The sequence below is a fragment of the Paroedura picta genome, chromosome 1 (genome assembly GCF_049243985.1).
Source record: "Paroedura picta isolate Pp20150507F chromosome 1, Ppicta_v3.0, whole genome shotgun sequence".
NCBI lineage: Eukaryota > Metazoa > Chordata > Lepidosauria > Squamata > Gekkonidae > Paroedura > Paroedura picta.
The window spans coordinates 40,416,435-40,439,787 of record NC_135369.1 but is presented as its reverse complement, the minus strand read 5'-3'; the positions used below and the strand labels follow the sequence as shown (position 1 = coordinate 40,439,787).

The window sequence follows — 23,353 nt, the reverse complement described above, 5'->3', positions numbered from 1 at the left end:
CTCCTGAGGGCCACAGTGACATGGCACATACCTGTCACTGCATGTGGGAGCTGTGTTGTATTTCAGAAGTACATATAGTCCAGTTGCAATTTCCCAAAGGAAATCATAGCAACCTGCTATGCTCTTTGTTCTGGCTGGATGCTACTTCCTCAGTGTTGAGGCGCATGCGGGCCTGATGAGGTCCTATGAAAATAACCTCTGCACGATATCTTATCCTGGCTAGCCCAACTTGACTAACTTCCATGTGTGATACTTTGAGCATCAAATGGCCACCACAGGGCAAGGGAGGCTATTGGATGGCTTCCCCATTGTCCAAACAAGCCCTTCCTTCGTTGTCATGGATACAGTCTGCTAGGGCTTGCTGTATGGAGGATGATGCCGTGGAGGGTGATGACTTGGACTTTTCCTAATGCCTCAGAGTCCCTGAGAATGAGACTGTGTTTACCTTCAGGTAATGAAATCTGGTACCCCTCAATGGAGTTTGCACACCACATGCAGTGTTATTCATTTCTCATTTGTTATGTTCCAGGCATGGTTTGTGGGCTTCCAGTTTTATAATCGTTTCCTAATCCATGCTGTGTCTATGTGGCCTGTATTAGTTGCAAGTCACGTCATCCCATTCATTATTTATCATAAGGCAGGTGCACAGCCAGCAGAACCTGAGGTGACAGGGAAGGGCTTGCGGGCTGTGACAATTCTGGCAGAGCCTTCCCTTCCCGAGAAATGATGCTGTTGCCTCACTTTCCTAAATAAATCCTCTGGATTAATAATTTAGCACAATCAATAGAGAGGCGATAAATCAGAGACTGCAGAGATGAGGAGCGTAAACCTTTTAGTTGATGGAAGGGATTTTTTTGGCGGCAACACCGAAAGCACTTATTGATGAGTGCTCACTTCCATCTGAGAAGCATCGTAACCTCTGCATGAAAGGGGACTTGCTGAAGCGAACTTTGGTTCTACTAAAGGCTTAATTTAAGGAGGCAGAAACAAACTTTTCATTCCACCCCAAAGCATTAGCATGGCAAAAGTGGTATGTAAGGAGGCTGCTACTACTGCAAGCAGATTATGGCTTGACCAATTTCAGGATATGATATAAGGCAGGGGTAGTCAAACTGCGGCCCTCCAGATGTCCATGGACTACAATTCCCAGAAGCCCCTGCCAGCGAATGCTGGCAGGGGCTTCTGGGAATTGTAGTCCATGGACATCTGGAGGGCCGCAGTTTGACTACCCCTGATATAAGGCTTTATTTACAAGTTTACTACAGAACTGCCACTGAGCAGGAAGAACTGTACTCTGTACCTCTTGCCACAAGCAGTGTTCACCACAGGCATCTACCAGCTAATGACAATCTTGGTATAAAAGTCCTGGCAAACTTGTTACGTTTCCAGACATTCATTTGGTCAGGGCTACAAAGACCATATGAATCCAATGGTGCCCACTGCAGAAAGAAGCACCCTGAATCACTGAAGGAAAATAAATCAGAAATGATTACTGTGTGTGCTCTAAATGAGCCCACACACTCAGAATCTGCATCTCATAAGCCCCATATGTTTATGTACTTCTCCCTCTGTACACAGTATGAAGGGGTACAAACCTGTCATGTATTACCACTGTGTTTAAGGTGGAATTATGAAAAGACCAGCCTGCTGTAGTGTTAGAGATTTGTGAGGAAACAAGCTTGATGTACACACATTATTATTACTAACAGCCATGGGAGGCTGAAGGCAGTAGTTGGGGTAAGGATGGGAAAAGTGGGAACTGGTAAAGAGGAGCAACAGAGAAAATGGTGGAAGGAGGGTCAAGCAGAGGGGGAGTTGGGATTTCCTCCTCTCCAGAATTCCCAACTCGTATCATGTTTTGAGCATATAAATATAACAGGTATATATTTGATTTCACTTTTTCAGTAATATATACAAACTTAGTATGTTTCATGGTATGGACTGTGGAATTACACTGTTACATAGATATTTCCAGAGAGAGAAATTGAAAGAAAATTTTGCAATGATTAAGGGTGAGGTTTTGATTCAAAATAAATATTTCATTAACGGAAGGGGAGGAATAATTTTGACCATCTCTCCCTTTCTGTTGCATTCCTGAGTGTTACCTGTTCAAGCGGCATTTCAAGGCCATGGTAAGAGGAAGATGGCAGCAAATGTTTGCTCCATGGTTGGAAATGCCTTACGTTGGTAGAAAATGTAGTCTGGATTAAATTCAGTATGTCTATATAGAGTCTGCATTAATGTGACACAACTTGTGCACCTTAATATCTGTGTATTTATTTGGTCATACCTTTTTTGGGTAGTAACCCATCTTTGGATTAACCTCCTTTTCCAGGACTGTATGGAAGATAAATGGTATGACATTGGTATGACAGCTGGTTGTTAGCAACACTGCAGTTTTACTAGAATTTGCCTCGGTATGAAACAGTTTTAGATTTCATTTTTACATGCCACTTTTGAGCTCCCACAATAATGCAGAGCATGAATAAATAAATAATTTCAACATTGTTCGCAATTACTATCAGTGATGGCAGATCCGTTGTAACAGATGTAAGACGGTCTGGTCTGAAACAGATGGAGTGACCAGAGCACAGCTTGGGAAAGGCCAAGGAGAAGAGCCAAAGCACCAGGATATAAAACCCATTCCGGATTGCCAGCTCCCATGGTTTTATAGTAAGTCTTGTTGATTCAAACACTTCTTAAATCCCACCAAATAAAAATGCTCTCCAAACAGGCTGAAAGACTATGACTGACCAAGGTGATACCTTTTATTATTCTGGACTTGATCGTACCATGGGCAATGGATTTCAAGTTGCACAAAAATGTTCTGCCTCAATGACTCCATGAGAAAGATTTCTGTGCAACTTGAAACCTGGCCAGTTTGTCTGGGCAGAACAATAATTTCTATTAAAGGTACTGTGAGCTTAAGAAATGGTCCAATAACTCAACTTATTCAATGTTATCATAAAAGTCATAGGTAAGTATCTATGTGCGCTTTTTGAATGGTTTGGTGAAGAAAATTGTTCCTACCTAGAAAAAATAATGATTTTGGGTCATAGTTCTCAAGCATCACAAATAAAACATCCTGGAAGCGACACTTTTGATCCTCCAGTTCTCTTTCCATAATCACTGGCACAGTGAATGCATATTGCATTAGGATACTATACTGTCCCTGTAATTCTAAAGAGACACTCTCCTAACTCCAATGAAGTCAGTGGTCTTAAAAGGGTCTAACTTTGCCTTGTATAGTACCCTGTGTGAATCAACAGTGACCTTCGTGGACCTCATTGGATTTGTTATTTGAAGGTGGGCCTCCACCTACAATGGAATCTATGAAACTAGCAAGCAACGAATGTATTCAGTGTTAGCCAGCAGACCTTTACATTGCATTACTACATCAATTGTTTTAATACTGTGTATTGGCTACCCTGTGGTCTGTAATTCTTACATGGGCAGAAAGGTTAGCTATGGGAGGGATTACCCTGGAACCTGCTATAAGGCCAGTCATATCAAAGTGCAGTAACATTATTTTGTGTTAAATGCATAGCATGCAAAGGACACAATTAATTAATCAATTATTAGGCTTCTATACCTCCTCTCCCAGACAGCTAGCTTGGGGCGGTTCACAACAGATAAAAATACAACCAGAGCAAACTAGCCACACCCCCTGCCATACAGTTTCTTGGAACACTACCTCACACCAAAAGGTGGTGTGGTTCAAGGGGAGGGGGAGGGGACCCAATCAATGTTGCGCCATCCCGCCTCAACCAACTGCCTGGTGGGAAAGTTCCATCTTGCAGGCCCTGTGGATCTGCAAGAGCTCCTCCAGGGCCCTTAGCTCTTCTGGAAGCTCATTCCATCAGGTCAAGCATCTGTACACGTGAGAACCTCCATTGGTACAGAATGACAATGTTAAATACTAAAATCCTTCCATGTGGTTCCTGCTTCTATTATGCTCAAAGGTTTTACAAGCTGAAATTGATGTTTTTGTGGATGTGCATTATAAAATATGATGATGATTGTGGAAACCATCCTGACCTCAGTTGACTTTCAAGTGGTGGTTTTCCAGGAGCTCCTAATCTGAAACCAATCTGATCAATGAAGACACCACTGATACAACTTGTAGGCCTCAATAGGCCAGAAACAAATTCAAAAATAAGATGATGAATAGAAACATTGAACCAGTCCAAAGAAGGGGACCACCAGCATACGAATCCAAGGAGAGCTAATAATAATATCTACAAGGTAAGCTGGTTGCCCTTTTAAAGGCTTTATAATGTAGACTAGTTTCCCTTGTTAATAGTGTCTGTTTAGTTTATGAAATTTTTGTGTTCTGCATATGTACAGTTGCACGCAACTGAAAGGCTCAACCAGTGGTCTAAATATTGGAAGAAGCAACATTACCTTCCCCTTCTGTCCCATAAAACTCTGCTTTTATACAAGAAAGTAACTCAGCCCTGTAAGTCCTGAGAAATATTGAACTTCATAAAATGTATAAATTAATAAACAGTTCTGCATATTTTTAAAGAAAGCAATGGAGTCACACATGGAAAGTCTAACATATTTTAATGAGTAATCCTTGAAACCATAAATGTTTCTAGGCCTTACTGCTTTTTTAAAAGGAAAATGTACTAGCACCTACATATATTTCCACACATGGCTCTATTTTCTTCTAGTCTATCAGTCTACACTTATTGTTGTTGCCAAAAAAGGAGGAAGGATATCTTTTACCATTTCTAAACTTGGGACCCAGCACCTATGCTTCCCATAATGATCCAATGGTTCCAATCCGGTACCTATCAGAATGGTCAGGAGACCAAAGATTTTGCTTACTGCATACAAAGAAATACAGGCTGAAAGAGACTGCTGTTCTGCCACTGCCTCTTCAGCCTGTGCCACATGCAAAGAATCCAAATAAAAAGAAAGTAATAAAAAAAGTTGACTAACCTAACCCACCTGAGCTTGGCTCACAGGGATCAATGTCCTCATCGTCGCTGGGACATTCAGCGGAGGCCACCAGGATGTCATCCGTTGTCTGCAAAGGAAACAAAGAGCCCATTTCAGTTTATCAAAGTGGTCCAAACTACCGGCTCTTCTCTGTCACTGCTCAGGATTTGCAGAAAAACGCTGGTGATGACTGCATCTTTGAGAATCACAACACTCTGAAAGTATGTTCTAATAGTGATGTGAGATTCTTTTTTTACTTGAGAGCTCATAAGGGATTATGTCAGTAGTCCGGTGGGATGATCACTGCAGCAATACCTCATCCCTTGTGTCCAATCACATACCTTTTGCTCCCTCTGATTTTTATCATTTCATCTCTTTTATGCTCTTCCTTCAATGGCTCTGTCAATGCTTGGACAGTGCCCTCAACCTGCTCCCTTCTTATCCTAGAGTCCCATTTTTCATGATCTATTTTAACAAATAAGTTGCTGAACCATGCTAACCTTACCTTACCTGTGCTCCTTCTGTTTCAATTGTCCTCCATTACTGCCAGTTTTCATCCTGGGAGTTTCTGGAGTATAGAATTGATTGCCGCCCTGGCTCAGAGATTCTATGTGCATTTTTCAGTCTCTCTTCCTTTCCCACTATCCTATGTTCTATGGTCAAGCCCAAAGGGCTTTATGCATATGTTCAAGAATTTAGCTAGGTGCTTCAGAATTTCCCATAATTCTTTTCCCAAGCCTATGTCCTTTTACTGAAGCAGAGACCATTACACATTTATTTAGTTATTTATTATTATATTTGTTGACCGCCACTCCCGGACCATGCCAGCTCATGATGGTTTACAGTTTATAGTAAAATGATAAAATCACATAAAACAGAACTAAAATATACAATCACATGAACTGGTGATGTTGTATAGTGCCCTGTGGTCCTTGAAGGTTTCTTTTCCAGCCATTCAGGGGGGAAAAACCCACAAATGAACACCCATGAGCTCTCTGTGGTGCATATGTAGCTGAGAGCAGGGTTTTCCATTTTCCCTTTAATTGGAAGATGAAAGATGGAAGAAAAATCTGCTTGGCAAAAAATGAATTCTGTTTGCGATTAGTAGCACCCATGATAAACGTTCCTAATTTGCAGGGCAGCTGCTTTGAGAGTTTTCATTAAAGGAGGATTTAGAAGGCAAAGGAGAACCCCTCTCTTTGCCACCAGCATCTAATGGGATGACATACAGAGCAATATAATCATAATAACGCAGGATTGGATTAGTATGTCTCATGGGTGACTGGTCAAATTCATCTTAGTATTATCCTTTAGCTTTACTCTGTTTTTCTTTCAAAGTGTTAAAAAGACAGGTATCCCCAGGCCAAACTCAAGGGATGATTTGGGAGATCCATGATTAGAATCTCTTCAAGTGTCTTTTAAAGGTTAACAACTACCAGGAAAAGGGGAACGATTGAATCAGGGCAGTAATGCTGTGAGGTGGGAGATTTAATCCTTCTCCCTACACCATTTTCACATGTTTCAGTCCCTCCACTCCACCCAGAACTGCTATTTACTCTGTGGAGAAAAATATATAGGCAATAGATAGGCAATGAATGACTGGCAAATACAGATTTGTATCAGGAATGTTTTTAATACTGCAGCTCTTTTCTTACAAGGGATGGGCACACACTGGGAAAATGCCATTTCTGTGGGGTTGTGATTGAATGACAAACCAAATCCAACTGGGAGGTTTGTTCACAAACTGAACCAGTTCATGGTCCCACAAACTCCATTTAAAGGGTCCACAGTCCCTTTAAACAGGGTTTGCAGAAAGCCCTTCCCACCCACACACTCAAGATATCTGAGTGGTTAGGAGCAGATATTAGCCTCTTTCAAGTGCCATTTATGTCTGCATGTACTGGGAAACTAGTAACTATACGTATTAGGTGCATGCTGGTTTTCAAGCTGCATAGCTGGTATGTGCAAACCAATCACTATATTTTCCAGAGGTCCAGGTTGCACAAGCCAGGTTGCAAAAATACATGCAGTGTTCCTGTTTAGAAAATGTGGAAATTGCAAATCAGGAGGGATGCCAGCTTCATGGTAGTCGTAAAGGGACAATGCTTGGCAACATATATCATAAACGTACAGAAAGCAAGGACTGGTTACACATCCATCACATCACAGTGGACTGGCTGCAGTGTGCATGATATTTCATATCTAATGCCATAGCAATGGAGAATTTGTTTCATATAACTAGAGGATATTCCTAACGCAGCATATCTTCTTGTTTTAAAAGATGATCAGAAAAGTTATAAGACTTCTCTGAATCTCAGCATCACTGCCATGATGAAGTCTGGAAATCAACAAGTGGCTTTACACTTGGACTTTGACCAGTGCTCATATGTAATAGTTTCCAGACCTATTATCCCTTTGTCACAGCAGTGGCAGACATAAAAGGTCACTCATATGCTTACTGGATTAGAGAAGGACCTTTCAGAGCGACTGGTAAATATACTGAAGATGCTTATTTACTGCCAATTCCAACAGCTCATTCAGTGATTGTTTCAATGATGGCCTTATGAGATAGACAAGTTTCTGGCAGCCAATTCTCACTAGGTATAACACATTGATTATTCATTAAAATGAGGCTATAGACTATTTTTAATGGTAATTGGGATTGGACACAGTTATAGCACGGCATTTGCTAATAATGCTGCTCCATATTGGGAGGGACTCATTCACAGGATCCAAACATACTGTGTTTGTGCACACCAATAAACTATGGCCCTGAAGGGTATGCTGTATGCATGTAGACATACGATGTACATATCAACTCCTTTTCAATAGAATATTTGGATGCTTGGAAAGCTACATGTTCAAGGGCTTTGTAGCCAACATCTCATTTAATGGGGTCTTCATCCACATGAAACTCCTAGACCTATTATGCACAGTAACAGCCACGCTGGGGTGATGTTGGGTCCCTATGCCGGGGAGGAATGCCCCAACGCTCCCCGTATATGCACAGGGGAGGGAATCCCCTGGTGTATCCAGTCTGCCCCCACCTAGCGCACATGCACGCTCACACAATGCTGGAGCTGGAAAGCCCAGTGTGCTGCCTGGTGATGGCATGTGGTGTCCCTGCAGAGAGGCGCTGGGCCCAAATCACAGTGCTGACCTGACCTAGCCCTGATGACGCTCGCGGCATCTCAGGGAACACGGAAGAATCCATGTTCCCTTACCGTGACATCAGGCATCATCGGGGATTAGTCCTGTAGCCCTCTCACTGCCAGCCTAGGCATTCCATCCCATGCATAATTGGTCCTGTTGCATTTCTAGAGCAATGGAGAGGAAACCTTTTATACTTGTGCCTGTAAAACACTGCACATATTTACAAAATATCTACTATTATCGACATTAGACTGACTCCAATCAGTCTTCGTAAGAATAGAAGCAACTTCTACTTCAATGTGTCTGTAATTTCTGCAGATTTCTCCCTTGAAATGCATTCTCCTATTCTTTTCCGTGGGTTCCCTCACCATCAGAAGTAGCTGCAAAAGATGTAGGAGGCAGGAAAGATCTACTCCATGCCCATTATCTGCTCACAGATCTTGAGATCCATCACACTGAATTATTTTCTGCAGCAATACTCTTCTCTGGACTATATTACTTGTTGCACCAATAGCTGACATACTATAGTCGAAAGTGTTCAAGGATTGGGGAACCCTAGGTTCAAAGAGCCACTCAGCCTCGAAAGTTCTCTGGAAGACTATGGGCAAGCTGGGAGCTGGTGTGGGGGAGAATGCTCTTACAGACTACTGTGTTCTTCCAATTGAACATAAACATTTAGAGTGAAAATAACTGGTTAAAGTTCTTTTTAGGGCATTCTTCAAATCTAGACATATTACATTCCTGAGGAGAAAAATAAATTTATTGAAACCCAACACCTGGCTTTTAAAAAGAAAAGAAAAGAACCTAAACTGATGGGATTGCTGGCAGAAACCAACAGGGTATGAAGAATTAGGATGGAGTTTGTGTGGAAAAAAATAAAATTTCATTTCAGGAGGCTAGATTAACTGAGCAATTTTCTCACCAAGACTGTGTAATTTAAATTTAATTTGCCGCGTGTGAAGCTGATCTTTCTGACTGACTGTTGAGACAGTAGTAGAAAGAAAACTCAAATATGTCACATTAATCAATTCTATTCTTCAACTAACTCCCCCCTAGTTCATAAAACCTTCATCTGTGAAAAAGTCTGTATGCCTACCCCACATCTCCTCCCCCAATTAAATACAAAACAAAAAATACTGTGCTGGGTTATTCGTTAATATCACAGCTATTCCCCTCAGAAATTTTTTTGAAAATATTTTATTTCAACCTTTCTGAATCCATCCATTCATATTATTTTGTAGTTCCAGTATTTGGAGGATTATTTTTTCCAGATGTGAGAATTAGCATGCAGAACATGTACACTATCTGCATTTAAAAACAAACAACCCTTTGTGCATCATTTTCATAGACAATGAGACTGTCCAAAGTGGGAATGTATACATATCTGGCGCTGGGTACTGTGACTGCTTTTGCTGACAGGATTCTTTTTCTTTTCTTTTTTCTTTTTGTCATTCACTGAATTTCCCCTCCGAATTTGCTTCAAATTTTACTATATGTAAAATCCAGGGTCAACTGTGCGTAGCTGCTACTGCAAATCCCACTCTATCGTTTAAGAAGGAAGACGTATGTTCATTTGGACCTTTTTGTTAAGTGATGTTTTCAGTCGCGGCTTTAGTTCAGACAGAGGAGACAACACAAGACAGCCCTTTCCCTGCTGGGCTTGTTGTTGACTAATGCCAAATGGCCCAACTAGATCTCTTGTAACTACTGTAAAAAAACAGCTTCTATTTCTGAGTTCTTATGTCACTTTGCAGACTGGGTAAAACAGAATTGTTCAGGAGGGCAATTTCAGAAAGAGATTAGAATCTGTAGTAAAATGGAAAAGTAAAACAGTAAAATGTTACAGCACAAGATGGCTGAGGCTAGCCTGATTTGGTCAGATCTTGAAAGCTAAGCAGGGTCAGCTCTGGTTAGATGGTAGACCACCCAAGGAAGTTCAGGGTTTCTAAGCAGAGGCAGGCAATAGCAAACCATCTCCGAACATCTCTTACGTTGATAACCCTATGGGGTCACCATAAATCAGCTGTGACTTGAGGGCACTTTCCACCACCTACAGAAAGGCACCTTTACCGTGGAATAGGACTGCAGTGTACTGCCATTATTATTGTAGAGATCATCTTTCTTTTAGTGCATTGTTTTAGTGCAACTTTAGTGCCTTGCTTATGGAATGTTATACCTTAGATTTCTGTTCACATTGTTTCCTAATTTCTATAACCCTAGTAAGATTGCACTATTTACTGAAGTTTCAGTGAAACAGGTGGGCTATAAATGAAGTAGATATATTTAAATAAATAAGCTATGTAATGAAAAAAATGGAGATATATTATGTGGCTGATCCCTTGGACAGTTCAGTACTGCCTCTGAACCTGTACTGCAACAGAGACATATGCTTGAAGTGATGCTGTTCCGAAAACTCAGCTTGCAAGGTTTTATCCCTGCCTGTTCTTTTGCATCCCCAAGTCTGGATGCTTGAATGCAGCCTCCATTGCAAGAGCCCATTGTTCATCCCTGCTTCTCTGAACCCAGTCGGAAGGATAGAACTCCTCCTCAAAGACCGATACAGGGTTGAGAGGGAATGGGGAGAAGGAAAATGTTGTATGCTATATCTATGGACTGTGTTGTGTGAATCCCCATTAAAACTGAGCTTGCATAAGGGGCAACAGTCCCAAACAAGCTACATACTCTACCATCACAAAGTTCTTTTTAAGGGTCGGAGAGTAGATGGCCATCCTACCCAATAGCACCTGAGGATTTCTCTCTAAGCAGGACCGAAACCAAAGGTGATTATAACAAAAAGGCAGAGGTACTCATACAGGAGATTCTACACCCACCAACAGTGCTTACAATCACATGGAGTCAGGCAGCAGTGCATATTGAAGTTAATCTTTTTAAAATTAAAAGATAGCTGAGAACCACAGATATACAATTTTGTTAAAAGTCCAAAATGATTTCCTAGAGGATCATGGCCTTGTTCTCTCACATATGAAATGTATTTAATTTCCTGTGAGGAATGAAAGATATATCATTGTTATATTAGTATTATATTTCTTCTGCAAGAGAGTTTCACAAGGTTTCTTGGGTAAAAAAAATCAGCCTTGCCTATCTTCTTCCTGTTGCATTCAACAACTGGGGAAAAAAAATCCAACTTCATCAGTGTCTGTCTCTTCCCCCCATTAGCTACCAACATTATAAAATCTACTAATAAAATGATTTAACTTTGTGTTCTCACATGGAATGAATTTCAGTTCCTTTTACAAAATTACCATGCAAGTTCATTCGAATTGCTGTTAACCATAAGCTCACTGAAACAATTTCAGGGCAAAATCTCCAGTCCCTCAGCCTCTGCTTTCCATCAATGTTTCACAAGACTAAGCCACCACTATCCATGCCTTGATTATATCCAAGTTAGATTACTTCTGTTTGCTGGATCTGGAACTACCTTTGAAGATTGTCCAGAAATCTTCTCTTGAATCATAGAATCATAGAGTTGGAAGGGGCCATACAGGCCATCTAGTCCAACCCCCTACTCAACGCAGGATCAGCCCAAAGCATCCTAAAGCATCCAAGAAAAGTGTGTATCCAACCTTTGCTTGAAGGCTGCCAGTGAGGGGGAGTTCACCACCTCCTTAGGCAGCCTATTCCACTGCTGAACTACTCTGACTATGAAAAAATCACAGTTCAAAATCAATGACCTAGTTGCTGCAGAAAAACCCTGGTCTGAGCTGGATAGCCTGATCTCATTAGGTCATGGAAGCTAAACAAGGTCAGCCCTAGTTAGTAGTGATGGGAGACCTCCAAGGGCATCCTGGGTTGCTGCACAGAGGTAGGCAATGGTAAACCACACTATATATCTCTGACCTTGAAAATGCTTTGGGATCACCATAAGTCAGCTATGATTTGACAGCACTTTACACCTACTCAGACAGATCACACAAAATACATCCCTCTAGTGTTGAAGGAATTCTGCTAGCTGTCTCTTTTCAGGTATAACTGGCTCTGCTTTTAATCTTTACAGTCATAAAGATGCTAATACAAAAATCAAGATCATCATAGTATTTATTATATATTTTAAAACTCTTCAAATTTCTGACAGTGAGCTTGTTTGCTAGGATATTAAAATTGGAGGCGATTAATAAGGGGAACTTGACCTCCCTATGAACGACTTTCAGTTGCCTATGTCCTCACTGTGACCTAGGACCCTGGTTATTAGGCACAGCCACATGTCTGCAAAGTTTCAAGATTGGTTTGCAATAGAAGAGTGAGATTTAAGTCCAGTAGCACTTTAGAGATCAACACGATTTTCAAGGTAGATCAAGTAGGTAATCATATTGGTCTGAAGCAAAGAACAAACTTTTGAGTCCAGTAGCAGATCCAAAAGCTTATACCCAGAATTAAACTTTGTTGGTCTTAAAGGTGCCACTGGACTCAAACTTTGTTCTATGCTATTCAAGGTATAAGCTTTCAAGTTTCAAAGCTCACTTTGTCCCTTCCACGTCTGCAACAGGTTGCTGGGAGACCAATAGCACAATCTTTTGTACAGTCATTCAAACAATGCATTCACAATAAATGAAAGACTCCCATCATAAAAGAATTTTAATATATGAATAGCCTATCTCCATAGCAAGGGAGTCGTCTTATCTCTGCAAGTGCCATGAGATACAATAGTAGCGCTAGCACAGGCTATCACTTTAAAGAGATTTTCTTACGCAAGTTCCTACCCTATCAGCAGAGCCATTGAAGGCCATTGAAGTGAGGGGGTTTTCTCAGGTGTAGCTCTGGTGAAAATAACACTGTTGGTTTATTTATTTAAAAGGTTTACAGGTTGTGTACATACGGAGCACATGACGGCCAAGGTGGCTCACAAAAAATCTCAAATAATTAAAACACTTAAAGCCATATTAAAACTATAATTTAAAACAACTTGCCGTAGCAAGTATTTTCGCAATTGCCATGCCCATTTTAAAAACCATCACAGAAACAAGGGGGGGGGAGGGAAAAAAGAAAAAGATTAACCGTTCAAACAAATGCCTAGTAGAAAATCTTTCCTGGATGCTTAAAACTTAAACTAACCTGTATGGAAACAAGCATGAGAAAGGATCAGTACAGAAGACACTGCAGAAAGCCCCCTTCTCTGGTAATCATCACTTGCCCTTCACACTGAGGGGCATTTAGAGAAGAACATGAGAACGAATAGAGGGGCTTACTTTAATGCCAGAAATAGGGCTTCCAACCTCCAGGTTGTGGCTGGAGATTTTGTGGAATGAAAATGACTACTGTGGAAGAAGGACTCAGTGGCATTATATCCAGGGTTGCCAGTCCTCCCCCCACCCCCACAGTAGAGGCAGGGATTCCCTACCCCCAGGCCCCACCCCTGCCACCACTCCTGGCCTATGGGGAAACCTGTCAGGAAAGAGAGGGAGGCCTAAGCAATATTATCAATGATGTGATGACAGCACACCTGGCATGCACTAGAAGCGATATCATTGTGCTGGGGATGTCAGGGCAACACTCTTCTATCAGGGGAAAATTTCTATGGTAGCAGTAATTTTTAACATGGAGTTTTTGAAGTTCCTCCTCTTGTTGAACCTCACCTTCCTCAGGCTCCACCACTAAAATTTCCAAGTATTTCACATGCTGTAGCCGGCACCCCTAGTCAGAAAAGTACTGTAGTAACTGAAGATCTCAGTGGATAAGGAAGGAGATGGTGCTTCACATACATATGCCCCCCGCAGGGCTCTGCGCTCTGCGAGTGAGAATCTTCTGGTCGTTCCCGGCCCTAGGGAAGCACGCCTAGCCTCGACCAGGGCCAGGGCCTTTTCGGTCCTGGCCCCCACCTGGTGGAATGAGCTCCCAGGTGAGCTGCGGGCCCTGTGGGACCCTTCAACATTTCGCAGGGCCTGCAAGACGGAGCTCTTCCGCCAGGTCTATGGTTGAGGCTGGGGCTGCTGGGGTACATCGACTGCTCTCCCCCGGGCTTCTTGACATCGTTGACCTCCTTCTCCTCCACCCCCCCTTTTTTAGGAATGGGGATAGGAAGGGGATCTTATTATTGTGCTGCCATGTTGTGACATTTTAAAGTCATTTAATGGGAGTTTTAATGGGTTTTTTAAGACATTGTAACCCGCTGCGAGCCATTTGGGAGTGGCGGGAAATAAATCGAAATATTAATAATAATAATAATAATATAATTTTCTTATTTATTTAGAAAACTGCTGTAATGCTTCTCCAGAGAACTTGTTTGAAATATGGTAGCAAAAATAATCAGACTATCCTTCTTAATAGAATAATGCAATCAGCTTACGGAGATCCAAGCTGTATTTCATTTTTCTGCCAAAGTAGAAGGAAATCAAGTTAGAAAGATAAACATGTTCAACCATTCAAGGTAGTTTGCTCCTTTTAGAATTCCCTTTCAGAAACCTGAATGCTCATTCATTTTTTCATGGAGTTGGCCCTAAATCTCAGAGGTATTTAAAATGTTCACATTAAAATTATTAATATGCAAAACTGAGGAAACTTAAATTGGAATTTAACAGAAAAGTGCTTGTTTTGCCTCTAAACTGATACATGGTCTAGAATTATGTCAGGAGTTTAGTAGCTATATTGAGGAGCTTCGGTGTACCATATCTCTCTTCTCCTCCTCTTCCAGAAACTGCTCTGTCTGAAACCTTTGTCTGCCCTTATTCATATATATTCATATAATATTAATAATAATACTTAGCGTTTATATAGCACTAAAGAATGTTCACAGCTCTTCAGATAGATCCTATTGGAAATGCTTATCAACCTGATAGAGCAGTATTATGGTTCTTGTAATAAAGATGAGGAAGTCGGCGGGGGGGGGGCTTTAGGATGCTCATTACAATCAAATATACTTCAGTAGCCCTAACTGCCCACCAAAGTCCATGGCTTCTTTACTATCTGTTCCTGATAATTCTGTGTCTCAAAACTCCCCCCCCTCCCGCGAAGCTTTTGGAGATCTTGTGTTTTTAAAAAAATGGTTGCAATTTTTAACCCATCCCATGTCTAAATTTCCATTAAGAGTGTGCATTATGACCATCACTCCCGTTTTAGAAGTAATACCCAGCATGTATTGCATGCAGCCTGCCATTTTACATGCTAAACTACTGCATGGCAGCATGATATAACCAAAACACCTTATTTTCAACAGTCAATTAAAAGGGCTCACGCAGAGTCCACTGTGGGACTCAGCTGGTGACAAAACCGAATAACCTATAAAAAGCAAGATTCTGGATTAAGCAACTGGCTACATCTTGTGTTAATGCCCCACAAAGCCAAGAAAATGGTGCACCTCTGGAATCTGCTGCCCAGAACTGCTGGCTCTCCAGATGGTCCTTTGGTCATTCTCCACCTGTATAATGCTGGCAGAGTCACCTCTGATTCACATCTCTGGATAATGAGATGGCCAAGCACTGTCTGTTTGCCCATCTTACTAGCTACTGCTCTTGCAGTGCTGGGAGAATTATGGGGAAACAGCTTGGTCTCCTGCTCTGTGAAATGGTGCAGACCTTCAAGACTTGAGCTGCAATGCCACATGACTGCTTTGGCTTATACAGAAAGCTTAAGGCTTAGAAGTGTGTTAAGATTTTATGCAACTTTGACTGAAGATGGCATTAGTCCATCAAACTGGGGGTATCAAGGGGAAGTCCCGGTCAGAAGGCAGAAACTACGCAACTGGTGGACACCAATTCCAAAAAGAAGTTGCAGACACAAACAGCCTCCATTCTTTCCCCTTCCTGACATTTCCTGGTATCTCTGAACTTTGGTATTGTTTTTATTAGCAGGAATCAAAACCTTCCCCTTTGTTAATGATGAACACCCTCATGCCATCTGAGACTTTCTAAGGTTAAGTCTTTTAATTTTACCCAGGGTAGAAACTGCTCATTAAAGTGCAAAAATGACAGCTGAAAAACTCCCTGAACCTCACAGCTCAAACAAAGTATTGGAATTCAGGAATCTGTAATCTGATCCCAACTGTACAACCAGGAAACAATGGGTAGCTATCCCACCACTATTTAAGGTTTGCTACCCTGCTGGAATTCTCCCAGAATTATCAAAGATCTCCACACTACAGAGATCAGTTCTTTTGGAGGAAACGGTATCTTCCATGGGGTAAGGGTGCAGCAGACTCAATGAATCACATCCTTGCTTAACTCCCTCTCCTACCAACCCCACCACCCCCAGGTTCTGCCCCCAAATCTCTGGGAATTCCCCATCCTAGAGTCAACCACTCTAGGTGGGGTTACGACACTCTAGGTGTGGTCTGGTAATGTTCTGGAATTACAACTGAATTCAAACAATAGAGATCAGTTCCCCCGGGGGAAATGGCTGCCTTGGAGAGTGAATTCTATGGTATTACGCCCTGCTGGGGTTCCTACTCTCATCACAGTTCATCTTCCCTAGGCTCCATCTCCAAGTCTCCAGAAATCTCCCAACCAGACACTGGCGACCTTACCTACAATGCTTGTACTAGTAGACTAAGTAGCAGTACAATAGACTAGTAGCAGCCTTTCAGGGACCTTCAAATAGGTTTATGCTTTCTCTCACTTCCCCTGTTTGGTTGTTTTCATCCTTGAAAATTACCATTTGTGGTATGCTACTCTAAACTGAGTTGTAAGACAGGTGCATGGTAGGGCACAGAAATCCTAAACAAAATTACACCCTTATGAAGCCACTGACTTCAATGGACTTAGAAGGATGGATCTGTTCAAAACTGCCCTATTAGTCAATGTGAACTTATTGGAGGCATTTGTACGCAAGGAATGTTTGGGACCCATTCTTTCTGCACGTGTAATTCCTACTAATGCTAATGGGTGCTAGACATACATGCCCTGAAAAGGAGAACACATTTAATTGCCTTCCAATTAGAAGTGTGAGCTTCATTAGGCCTGCTGCTTTGGTAAAACACATATTTGATGAAATGGTTTCTGCTACAAGAAAGTTTTGCACACAGGTGTTTGGACTTGTTAGATTAATCAAGTTTTTATTTCATCCTACCAGCTTCCCCCCACGCCCCTACACACACACAATTAAAAATGTTCTTGGATTAAAGAAGAAATATCTTTAAGGTGCAAGTTAGCCATTTGGAAAGCTAATTCGACACCCTGCTTCAATGGAATCTATTGCATTCAATCTTGGTAAGGACAACATACATAATATAATAGAATACATTCCTTCCAACTGTTTCTCTTTATCAGAAATAGTCTGTATTTTCTGGTCACTGCCCTCCATTTTTACCTTTTAAACAGGCCTTGTTAAAATTGTGTGAGGACAATTTACTTGTCATTTTTAAGCCACATCCCCCCCCCCCCCCAGGGTGTCTGGAAGTTACATTTGAGTGGAGCTAGCTGCATCTTTTCTTTATGGTGCACGCCTGTCTTGGACAACCAATATCTCAATTTTAACCACTGATAACAATGTGAAAGATAAGAGATGATTCTTGCATACCTAACGAGCAAATGCCTTCTCGGCTTTTAACAGTCCAGGGCTGGAAATCTACCCAGCAAACAAATAGAGGGAGAATACTGGTGGCAAGTGGTAAGCTAGGCGCAAATTGGGTTGTCTTTCCTTGGTATAAAGCAGCCTTTCTTAGCTTTTTAACCTTTAAGAAAACCATGAAACATTCTTCAAGTTTCAAGAAACCTCAGAAATAGTGCCAATCGTGCAGAATATGGTTGGGGAGCATAGTGGTGTACATGCTGATCTGAGCCCCCTCCCCTTCCCATCCCCTACAGGCCCATCACTGCCCATTTTGGGAGGGAAGGGCAGGTCAACATGACCGTATAGGGTCATATTTCCTGCTAAATGTATCACAAATTTATATATATATATATATATATATATATATATATATATATATATATACACACACACACACACACACATACACACACACACATACACACACACACACACACACACACACTAGGCTTCAAAGCCTGTCCATAAGGACGGGCTTTGAAGGGGCAGGGGCAGCCCCCCTGTTCCCCATCCCTGCTGAAGCCTCCCCCGGCTGGCCCCCTCCCCCATGAGTCCCTGGTGCCCCTCTCCGCCCCCCTCACCACCGAAGCCTTTTTTACCAATGAGAAACCCCAGAAATGGTTCAATTGTGCAGAATATGGTTGGGAAACAAACACACCTGGGCCCCCTCCCCTTCCCACTCCTTCCAGGCACATCAATGGACATTTTGGGAGGGGAGGGTGGGTGAACATGACAATGAATGTTCATAAATGTTTAACAAATTTAAAACATAAAAAATAAATAATTCTCTCCCATTTGGGAAACTCTTCTAGGCCATCAAGAAACCCCAGGGTTTCACAAAACCCTGATTGAGAAAGCCAGACCTAGATGATATGCTGCTTTCTCTCTCTGTTCTCAAAATTATTATTGCCAGGATCCAGAAACAACCCAAACAAAACCAAACCCAAACAAAAAAAACATACACTAATAAAAAACAAAAAGACCTGGGTGTAAACTGCACGGAGCTTTTATTCCAATCCCAGATCAATTCAGTGTCTGCCCTCTACACAGAATGCGATCTCCGTTTGGATTTGGGGCGATTTAAATTTTCCTTCTGCAGCAAGAAGGATTGATCCGGAGTGACCCTACCTTTATTGTACGATATCTCAGAGTGCTTTTAATCCTCAATATCTGGATTGGGAAAGAAAGCTCCGTGTTAGAGAACCTGTGATAGGCTTCACCTGGTCATGTGACACTCTTGCCTTAAAGGAGAAGCCCCTAATTTCTCTCAACTTCTGTCGTCCTGGATTTTTCCTCCCTCCTCTGCCTTTTTTGATCCTCTCCCCACCCCTCCAAGAAAAGAAAGAGGCTCCCTGCTTGGCTTCTCTCCCCCCCCCCTTCAAGAAAAGAAAAAAGAGGCTTGGCTCCCCCCACCTTCTGAACTACCCTAACCATGTGCAGAAGACTTTCCTGTTTCAATGGGGGGGGGGGGGGAAGAGGAAGATCCGAGTTCAAAGCGATCTGAATTCAACAGGATTGACAATGGAATAAACAAAGTAAGTGCAGACTCTGCCCTGTTCTCTTCTCCCACCAAATAGGAAACATTTTCAGTTCCACAAGGCAAGATTTTAATTTTTTTGCAAATACCAAATTGTATCTAATGGAAGACACTGATGTTATCTGTTCAATTTCATTAAAAAAAACCCTTTTTATTTATCTTGATTAGGATCACAACTTGGGGGGGAGGTAATCTGAGAAATGGTTTAATACAGGGACAGGTATCAGTTTGAAGCATTCATGGGTTTAGTTCCATTCAAGCAATTCCATGGGGGGGTGGGGGAAGGCATCAAGTATTCTTCTGACATTTCACAGATGAAAACAGAGGCACTCATGCAAGTTAATGTCTCTTTTCTCTCAAGTTCCCTTGGTTGCAAATATTGCTTCCACTACTGCACGTGGCTGAATCCTCAGCTTGCTGAATGTATGGGCTGCCGATTTTTAACTTTTTGTTGCACCTTTAAATGCAGCTCACTGGTGAAGATGAAGCTGAAACAGCCTATCAGAGGGCTGCTGTTTTTAAGATCAATTCACTAACAGAGAAGGAGAAATCTTGAGTACATGGGAAATCTCCAAGTAACGTATGCATGCAGAAAACAGTGCAAGAGTGGAGAGTGATTGCAGAGAAGTCATAGAGGAATGTGGTGGATCATGGGAAAGTCAAGAGTGGACCATTCAGGGTTACGGGTAAGTTTGGCAGACGGTGACATGGCATGGTAGACCATGGCAGAATTTGGGGTTTATTTCCTATGCCAGTACCAGTGATCTCATAGGCCATGTTTTTATTAAGTAGGCCATTAAAATACTGTCAACCTTAAGTACTGAATAGGCAGTAAGAATCTACAATCAGCACTCACATTGTATCATGTGAGCACTGTTAACGCTGGAGACACATGAGAACTTCCCAGGAATCTAGGGCACTCGTATAAGAAGGAGGTTCAAATATTCCTCCAGCTTCACAGAACCCTGACTATGAAGCAGCCATTTTCCGTAATCACTTCTGGAAACGAGGAGCATGCTAAACGCATTTACATAGGCAGTCACTAGTTGATTCAAATCTGGTTGGCCAAAATACAAAAATCTGATTTTTAAAACAGCCAGCTCTTTTGCCTCCCCCCAATTCTCAGGCTTCTAGCTGGACCCGTTTCATCTAGGAAGGCATTTCGTTTCATCAATGAAGAGAACTGCAGTTGTGAACCCAAGAGAAACAGAGCTTAGAAATTCTTACTATGTTGCTATAGCAATAGCTTGGGAGAATATCTATGATCCTCATTGTGGCTCTCAAACATGCAGCTCAGGACAAGCATGTAGATTCCCATCATCGGCTTCACAATGTCTGCAGTTTATCAATAATTTGCAATTTTATGTCACAATAACCTAAGGTTTCAAGTAACTGGAGAATGAAAAAAAAAGCTTACTCGCTTATATTTCCCTATGTTGCATGGCTTTATAGATCAGGACTTCCAACAGGCTTACATAAAAGTGAAAGAAGACATATTTAAATATATTTTAAATATAAACCATTATTTTCCTCCTCCTTGGAGCACAGGTCTTTTGTGCAGAAAATGCTATCACCACTGAAACTGAAATAAGTGAGTGCCAATGTGGCATAGTAATGAGACTATACCAGATTAGAAACTGGGAGCCCCAAGTTCAAATCCCCCCTCTGCCTTGGAAACTCACTGGTGAAGCCAGTCTACTCAGAAGTATGTCCCATGCTATTCAATGGGGCCTACTCCCAGAAAAGTGCCTTTAGAACTGAACGCCCAGTGACCTTTTGCCAGCCGCACACTCTGAGCCTAAATTACCACACAAGGTTGTTGTGAGGATAAAATGGAAGAGTGGCGAGAAGAATAATGTAAGCTGCTTTGGCTCTCCATTGGAGACAAATAGACCAAAAACAATTAGCAAGCCACGCTGCCCCCCCTCCCCCCCAAAAAAAGAAGCATATAAGGAACCTGGGACTCAGGCAGCCAGATGCAAAAACTTTTATTCTTGGGGTCTTTGTGGTAGCATATGCACACTGGCCAAAGAGGATTGAGTCTGTTTGACTAGAGATGCTGGGAAGAACCAGGCTGAGGTCTGTTCCCTTCCCCAAGAAGTAAATGAGGGCACTGAAAACACTGTGAACAGGGATGATTGTTGAATGGATGAGTCAGGAGACCATGTGAAGCAATACCTCCATCGTAACAACCTTCTGTTCTCTAAATAAGTGTTGTCTTCACCATTCTCTTTCTCTCACCCACATACACACACACAAGCACAAAAAAGGAGTGATACTGAAAGCAAGTCCTGAAAAAGGATTCTTCTTCTCCCAAATCTCATTTTTCCTTTTGACTAGAGCAACACTTTTTACAGATGCTTCCCTTGCACGAGCATGTTTGGGTTTTGGTTTTGCCCAGAATTTAGCTTCAGCAACAAAGAAGAGTGCTGTGGAAGATCTGCCAGGGGACAAAGCACTGTAGGTTTTATTTATTTGTTCGTTCATTCGTTCATTCATTTATCTATCTATCGCCGCTCTCAAATGTCTCGCAGTGGTTTACAGAAATTCATAAGAACAAAAAAATCCCATAAAACCCATAAAAATATAATTAAAACACGATATCACAATGGCGGATAATAAATATATAACCCACTCCCCTCCGCCCGTCCAGCAAAGATCTATTACTCTCTATCTGGGCGCGAGGGACTTAGTTGGTTTCAGCTAGAGATCCACAGCTGACGGCGCCCGGAATCGCTCTGGCCTCAACCATATGTGTGGCAGACGAGCTCCGTCTTGCAGGCCCTGTGGAAAGCTGACAAATCCCGCAGGGCCCATAGCTCTTCCGGGAGCTTGTTCCACCAGGTTGGTTAAGGCCAGGCGTATGTCCCAGGGCTCCAGGACCACCAGTAAATTCATACCTGGAGAGAGAAGAGCCCTGCAGGGGGCATAAGCAGATAAGTGGTCCCACAGATAAGCCGGAAGGGGCGAGGGAGGAGAGCTGACTACATGTGATTACTGCGATGATGGGGAAGAAAAGCCCACCTTGCCTGTCTGATTTTAGCATGAGCAGCCAGGCAGCGTGGTACCACTCAAAATGAGCCAATAATTTTAAATTGTAGAATTTTAAACCCTTCTGTAAGCTGCCCAGAGCCTCCGGGGAAGCACAGGGTATTAATCCAGAAATAAATAAACAAATTCACTTTCCCCTATCAATGCCTTCACCGCCACGTATGTATGGCACGCCAGGACTGCCTTCTTGCCAACAGCGGAAGTGTTGCTGTTCTTTCTTTTTGCCTTTCAAGCTTTCCTCTGTGGCAGTGCTTGAAGTGATTGCATGAGATGCAACACAATTATTCATGCAAATTGGCTTTCAGACATTTCAAAACCTATTTCATTAAATGTGGATGAGCAGAACAGAATGGCTGATTAACACACAAACCGCTCCCTCTGAATATGCCAACCAATTTGCACTGCATTTCTGGGTAGAATGGAATAGCATATTTTGAATGGATTACTGGCCTAATCAGAGTTAATCCATCGCAGATATAGAACAGCTCTCCTTTGGCAGTTGTTGGGCACAACCCAAGAAATACAGCTGGCAAGCAACCTCTGTTCATTCAAGCAGAGCTTTCTTGAGATTGCACCCTTGATTGGTGATAAGAAGGAGGGTGCTTTGTTGTCAAACAGCGGGCTGGGTCTTACTTAACTTGAGTGCTGTGGAAGCCATTTCCACAGAGTTTAAAATGTTTACATCTCATACTTTCAGCACTAAAGCTAATGACATCCCTGCCATGCCACCCCTGGTTCTTCTGCCTTTGCTAACATGTTTCATTACTCAGTGCTGAAACAAAAACAATACATAATCCAGTGGTGTTTTAACCATAATCTTGGATGCCCATTTTGCAATTCTATTCAGACTGGGACCCATATTGGTGCTCTATCATTCCACCTTACTTCCCCAGAAGCATCATACAGTGTGTAGTTACACTGACTCTCCAATGCAGTCACACAAAGTAGCAAATGTTTTGTAAAAGTATGCATTTCAAGTGGCTCAGCTTCAGAAGTTAAATTTAATAAGATTATGCTAATAATTAAACCTCTGCCACACACATTGATTTGTTCTTTAGAAAACTGTTACCTTCTGCATCCATTTTATAACTAGAATCATTTCAAACTTCTGAGCTGTTCTCATGTAAATAGGAAAGTGTTGCATCTTTCCCACATATCCCAAATTCT

The 23,353-nt window shown here is 42.0% G+C and overlaps 1 protein-coding gene across 44 annotated transcripts in view; it reads right to left on the bottom strand.

The window, feature by feature from the left end:
* The window catches only part of NRXN1 (neurexin 1), a 1,166,434-nt gene that overhangs the window by 18,578 nt on the left and 1,124,503 nt on the right, over positions 1–23,353 (bottom strand). For 33 of the 44 annotated variants that reach the window (XM_077334531.1, XM_077334465.1, XM_077334639.1 and 30 more), the window contains one exon: positions 4,948–5,035. In XM_077334531.1, coding sequence (XP_077190646.1) covers positions 4,948–5,035 — 88 coding nt within the window. The remainder of the gene's footprint in view (positions 1–4,947; positions 5,036–23,353) is intronic. The other 11 variants (XM_077334492.1, XM_077334658.1, XM_077334763.1 and 8 more) reach the window with 1 other exon arrangement.